Source organism: Dendropsophus ebraccatus, chromosome 12 (assembly GCF_027789765.1).
Source record: "Dendropsophus ebraccatus isolate aDenEbr1 chromosome 12, aDenEbr1.pat, whole genome shotgun sequence".
In the NCBI taxonomy this organism is placed as follows: Eukaryota; Metazoa; Chordata; class Amphibia; order Anura; family Hylidae; genus Dendropsophus; species Dendropsophus ebraccatus.
This window is the reverse complement of record NC_091465.1, coordinates 63,882,920-63,889,874: the sequence shown is the minus strand read 5'-3', so window position 1 is coordinate 63,889,874 and position 6,955 is coordinate 63,882,920. Positions and strand designations below refer to the sequence as shown.

The window sequence follows — 6,955 nt, the reverse complement described above, 5'->3', positions numbered from 1 at the left end:
CTAGTTACACACGGGGTCTCTCTGACCTCTTTAGCCACCCATAAAATCAGTGACCTTTCTACTACTGAGCAAGTGGAACTACAAGTACCAGCTGACCCTGCTCTAACAGTGTGCCCTCCTACAGAGTCACTGCATGGGCACCACAGCACTGGCAAACAGCTGACATGCAGGGGTGCAAAGTGTCAGACCTCCACAAATCATACAATAAAGGACTATTCTGAGGACTGGCCATCAATCAAACAGTTCCAGAGAACCCCTTTAGTGATGGGTCTTATTCTGATTTCACCCCTTTCCCAATTTTTTTACATTATAAACTATTAGGTTTTTGAAGAATTATTTATTGGAAAAAGAAATTAAGTCTTGTACATATTAATAGTGTTTCGCATCATCTTCATCTTTTCTTTTAGTACATGTAATTGTGTAGCCATCATGAAATACAGTCTCGGGAAAAGGTGGAATTTTATGCTGGCAAATGTTCTCTGTGGCACATCCCTGGTAAGACCAATCTTCAGCGTCAGCTATGGAGGAAAACATGGATACATTAGAAGATAATGGAAGTATAGATGATGAATAGGCCATGGACTATCTGGTGGTGGTGGCTCAGCGTCAACTGGACTTGAGGGCTGAACATCTTTACCACCCATATGAAGGGCTTCCTCTGTCATAGGAAAGCTTTCACAGAGGTTATTCAAAGATATTGTTAACCCTTTTCAAATGATATCAACAGTTGAGAGCTAATGGGTGGGAATAATAATTTTTAGATAGTATATCACCATACTATTTGTTGAGACATATGATTTGCAATAGAAGTCAAAGAGGCCATCCACAGAAAAGGTTTACATCTTTAGGCCATGTTCACAGGCTGCACAAACAACAACCATTGTTTAGCATGTTCCTACAGCTGACATTGCAATATTATGCTGGAGGTTGTAAAACAAGCCAAACCTCCATTTATCGGAGTTTATTAACCTCCAGTTGGTGGTGACTAGATTATGCTGATAAAGTTTATACATGAGTTGTTTTGGCCAGTCCTGCCTTTATCTCCCACTGGCAGAGAGATGTGGTTTAGGGCCCTATTACATGGAGTAATAATTGGCCTGAATCGGCTGATTATCGCTCTGTGTAATAGAGACAATGATCAGCTGATGAAATGATCATCGGCTAATTGTTGGTTTAAGTTTGGACCTAAAATCGTTGGGCGCTGACCGTGCAATGCTACGTGTAATAGCGATGCACGGCTGACGATTGCCCAAACACCTGATACCCTAGCTCTCCTCGCTCCCGGTCTTCTCTCCTGTGCTCCGCAGCTTCAGTGTCAGCTCACAGGCTGCTCAGCCAATCACAGGCAGCTGCGGAACACAGGAGAGAAGATCGGGAGCTGGGAGAGGTAAGGTGTCAGGTGTTTAGGCAAGGGCAATCGCTAACGATGTCCATGCAGCCCTTACTGCCTGATTATTGGGCCATCTAATAGGCCTGTTTACTAAAATAGTAATAGTCGGCCCGTGTAATAGGACCCTTAGGCATGGGCATGTTTTTTTTTATTTTTTTATCTGGGTTGACAAAGCAGTGGAGGGACAGATGTGATCTGAAGTTTGTTCTTAAACACTCAGACCACCGTCTAGTTATGCCAAGTTATTATGCCAAATAAAATGGCAGATAGCGTTCAATAAGGAAAAGAGAACATTTTTAGTATTTCTAAGAAAATACTAGAAAAGAAAAGAAGCACCTACTTGAATTGCAGATTTTACCAGAAAAAGAGAAGCACCGTGTCTGAGGGCCCCGGCATTTCATTGTATCCTTTGGTGTGCAACTTTTAGCTCTTGCATAACAGTAAGGACATTCCACTCCATTTCCTTTTTCTTCATGGTTTGTTGGCACCACTATGTTCAGGAAAAATGATGTTAGTGTCACTTAAACATTGCCTTGTAATACATTATATTGAAAGTCTTCCAAAGATGTCCTGTCATTTATTGGAATTATTGTAGGAATAAATAAACAATATATACTCCACAGACCACTGTGTCTTTGTCTATATGACTTGCTGTAAAGTACATTTCTAAATGCTGTTAAAACAGCTCAGGCAAGATGGCTGCCTTCATAATATTGTGCAGAAATTTTATAGTAATATTTATATTGAGAAAATAGAAAAAAGAACCTTTCAGTATCTGTCTCAGATCAGTAAAGAAATCTGGGTGATACATGTAATTTAATCTTCTTAGCAAGAGTGGAAGAAAGTATTGAGAAGTTTTGTTACTTGTTGGGTATATTCAATTTTGTGGTCCTAAAGGTTGTATTATCAGAGCCTTATTGGGGTTATTCAGGATAAGAACAAACACAGATATTTTCTTGCAAAAACAGCACCACCCCTGACCTCAGGTTGTGTGCGGTATTGCAATTCCATGTCATGTCAACTCAGCCAGTTAACAGCCGCTGACTGGCTAAGTGGACCTGACGGGTCACGACCCGGGTCCCCACTCAGACCAGGAAGCGGCCAGGCACCCGGGAACTGAACTTTTTAATAAAACTAAGCTGCAAACCCAACCCAAACTACAGACAAATGTTGTGCTGTTTCTTAAAGAAAGTGGCCATGTTTTTCTAAGCTTAGATAACCTGATTTTAAATTAACTGGTTTCAGAAAGTTATATACATTCGTAATTTACTTCTATTTAAAAATCTCCAGTCTTCCAGAACTTATTAGCTGCTGTATGTCCTGCAGGAAGGGGTATTTTCTTTTCAGTCTGACACATGTCTTTTTGTTGCCACCTCTGTCCGAGACAGGAACTGTCCAGAGTAGTAGCAAATGCACATAGAAAACCTCTCCTGCTCTGGACAGTTCCTGACATGGACAGAGGTAGCAGCAGAGAGCACTGTGTCAGACTGGAAAGAATACACTACTTCCTGCAGGCCATACAGCAGCTGATAAGTACAGGAAGACTTGCGATTTTTAAATAGCAGTAAATTACCAGTTGATTTCAATGAAAAATTGAAAATTCGTTCACTCACGTCCATACATAAATCTAATCAACAAAACAAAACCACAAGTCACCACAGTTATATGTCTGCCCCCAGTACTGATGGCAGATAACATATAGACACATTCATCAGACTTACATTTTACTGATTCCTTGCGATTGCAGTAGCGTCCCTTACAGCACCTTGTCAAGCTATAGACATCGATTCCCACTGTCATATTGAAAGTAAGATTACAAAGGTCTGTAGAGCGGGCACAGGACTTCCAGATCTGGTAATAACTTTTATTTTCTGATAAAATAATACATTTCATTTTAGATAAAAAAAATAACCTTAATCACATCATTTAGAAAAACAATGGTTAACATAGAGATACAGATAAAATCTTAAGGGCAAGAACTGTTACTGTACTGTATAATACAACCCCTATATCCATTACAAGAATATAACTACTATAATACTGTTCATATATATAGCACAAGGATATACCTACTATAATACTGCCCCCTATATACAAGAAAATAACTACTATAATACTGCTCATATATACAAGAATATAACTACTATAATACTGCCCCCTATATACAAGAATATACCTACTATAATGCAGTACAAGTACGTAGAAGACAGCGCCCGCACAGGTGTAACCGGCTACAGGGAGTATGGGAATCAGTAAGTAGACTAGTAAATGTCCAATGGACCTGAGACCGGGGTGCAACGGAGAAAGGGAGACTGTGTATGGCAAAAGCAAGTAGAACAAAGTCCAATGCACTCACCGGTATATGCAGTCTTCAGTGGTTTTATTAGAAACAAATCACCATCGGGAGGGGGAAGGGCGGAATAGGTGCGGGAGCATTTCTGCAATCATTGGTTGCAGAGACTCTTCCGCACCTATTGCACCCTTCCCCCTCCCGATGGTGATTTGTTTCTAATAAAACCACTGAAGACCGTATATACCGGTGAGTGCATTGGACTTTGTTCTACTTGCTTTTGCCATAACTACTATAATACTGTCACCTATATACAAGAATATAACTAATATAATGGAGCGGTAGAGTACAGTCGGCACTGCCGGCAACGCTAGCAATAGAGGACGTGGAGTGAAAGGTCTGACCTGTAGTGCTTGTACTTGTGGTGCTCCCAGACAAAAGTAAGTAGAGTATGCAATACGAAACAGGAGAACAATAGAGACTGGGGTACTCACCGATACTTCCAAGCTGTAATGTCTTTATTCCGATAGACTACAATCCATGATGGAGGGAGGACAGATGGACCTTCCCGGCAGGAAGAAGCGCCGTGTGGGCGCGAAACGTCGTTCCGGGGTGTAGGCGCCTGCCAGTCCATCTGTCCTCCCTCCATCATGGATTGTAGTCTATCGGAATAAAGACATTACAGCTTGGAAGTATCGGTGAGTGCCCCAGTCTCTATTGTTCTCCTGTTTCGTATAACTAATATAATACTGCTCCTATATACAAGAATATAACTACTATAATACTGCTCCAATATACAAAAATATAACTACTATAATACTGCCTTCTATATACAAGAATATAACTACTATAATACTGCTCCTATATACAAGAATATAACTACTATAATACTGACCCTATATACAAGAATATAACTACTATAATACTGACCCTATATACAAGAATATAACTACTATAATACTGACCCTATATTCAAGAATATAACTACTATAATACTGACTCTATATACAAGAATATAACTACTATAATACTGACTCTATAAACAGGAATATAACTACTATAATACTGCTCCTATATACAAGAATATAACTACTATAATACTGACCCTATATACAAGAATATAACTACTATAATACTGACCCTATATTCAAGAATATAACTACTATAATACTGCCTCTATATACAGGAATATAACTACTATAATACTGACTCTAGATACAAGAATATAACTACTATAATACTGCTCCTATATACAAGAATATAACTACTATAATACTGACCCTATATACAAGAATATAACTACTATAATACTGACCCTATATACAAGAATATAACTACTATAATACTGGCTCTATATAGAGGAATATAACTACTATAATACTGCTCCTATATACAAGAATATAACTACTATAATACTGCCTCCTATGTATAAGAATATAACTACTATAGTACTGGAAACACAAGAAAACATTAAAAACAAAATGCTGATCTAACTTTATCATCCGAAAACAAAATTGTTAATAATTAGGAGCAATTACCAATATATTCAAACATCAAAGTGGTCCTACATCTGGTGACCCATGGAGGGCAGACCTCAGTTTTTGTCTCATTACAGGTATCACCGTAAAAGTTTTCACATCTCTCACAGACAAGACTTGTTCCTTTAAAACAATAAAGAGCATATCATTACATACAGATATATATACTGTACATGGATCCATCTATTACATGCCACTGGGTTGACCAAAAAGAAGACTAAACTGGGCATGTTAAGAAACAGTTCTCCAGTTTTCTGGATAAAATTGCTTACAAATAAATTAGCTTTTTTTATTCTGTATTCTGTAACCCTACAGCTCGCACTAGTGAGAGTTTAGACCCTGGGGAGATTTATCAAACTGGTGTAAAGTAGAACTGGCTCAGTTGCCCCTAGCAACCAATTGGATTCCATATTTCATTTTCCAAGGAATCTGTGAAGAATGAAAAGTGGTATCTGATTGGTTGCTGGAAGGCCGGAACAATTCTACTTTACACCCCATAAACTACTGTTTCTGCATTGAACACAGCTATATAATGGTTTGCAGTAAGCTCCCTCTAGTGGTCTTGACAGGCAGACACAATTTTATCTTTTAGGGTAGTTTCACACATACTGTACAGGATGCAAGTTTGCAGTGAATCCACTGCGGATCCATGTACTGTGAAGCTGAATGGGTCACATACCAGCAGCGAAATTTTCATTCTGCTGCCTGTATGTGACCCGGCCCCTTTAACCCCGCGAATCCCGCCACCCTGGCCGGAAGCATACTTTACCTGCTCAGCGCCGCGGCTGTTTGAAGCTCCCGACTCACCTCACTCCCCATCAGCCAATCAGTGCACGGCAGCACTGATTGGTTGATGGGGAGCGAGGGGAACTGGGAGCTTCAATGCAGCTGCAGTGCCGAGCAGGTAATGCATGCTTCGGGCTGGGGCTGCGGGCGGCGGGATGCGGAGGGTTAAAGGGGCCAGCTTACATATGTGCAGTGGAGTGCACAGATATGTAACCCCATAGATCTTCACAGTACATGGATCCGCAGCGGATTTGCTGCAAACTCGCAGCGTGAAATCCGCTGCAGATCTGGTATGTGTGAAGGTACCCTTACATTTATTTTCCATTATTTTTCATCATGAACATTTGACAACATTTAATTTGATCAGTAAAACAATCTAATTGAAAAAAAAGCCCATATGGCGGTTCCTATATAACCCAGTCTGCAATATTGATCAGATCTTTTTTTTAAATGTAATATACACAGGAGCAAAGGATACAGCCAATTTCCTATGATCCAGATATTCTGTAAGCAAATTAATTCCACCTCCCACAATTTCCTATTAGCTTCAGTATCCCATAATAGCAAAACGTGAAATCCTACCAGCTTTATTGGTGATTGTATGTGGACATACCTGCTGTGTATTGGAGAGTATGGTAACAAAGACAATTCCTCACCTGCTGTGATGTAGATGCAGAACACGAACAAGATGCTCAGTAAGTTCTTCATGGTGGCAGGAAGGACTGAAGAAGTCATATCTCCTTGACATTGCTGGATGCCATACAACTGACTTATATACTCAAGTACAAGGAAGTTGTACAAGGTCAAATTCCACCGGTTTAATTTACTAGTCGAATAAATTGCATATCAACACAATAATTAGGTTAAGAATTAATTACCAGATTCTGATAGAAGAATGTCCGAGACTCAATAACAACATTGAGGATAGACCGTCACTATTCTACAAAAAAG

The 6,955-nt window shown here is 39.6% G+C and overlaps 1 protein-coding gene across 1 annotated transcript; it reads right to left on the bottom strand.

Moving 5' to 3' along the window:
- Positions 1 to 317: 317 nt before the first annotated feature.
- LOC138769693 (phospholipase A2 inhibitor gamma subunit B-like) lies at positions 318 to 6,751 on the bottom strand. The gene is made up of 5 exons (XM_069948308.1): positions 6,661 to 6,751; positions 5,219 to 5,341; positions 3,112 to 3,261; positions 1,731 to 1,880; positions 318 to 518 (listed from the first exon to the last, which is right to left on the bottom strand). Exons 1-5 carry the CDS (start codon positions 6,737 to 6,739, stop codon positions 370 to 372), a joined length of 651 nt encoding a protein of 216 aa, XP_069804409.1. The 5' UTR covers positions 6,740 to 6,751; the 3' UTR covers positions 318 to 369.
- Between the last annotated feature and the right edge of the window lie 204 nt (positions 6,752 to 6,955).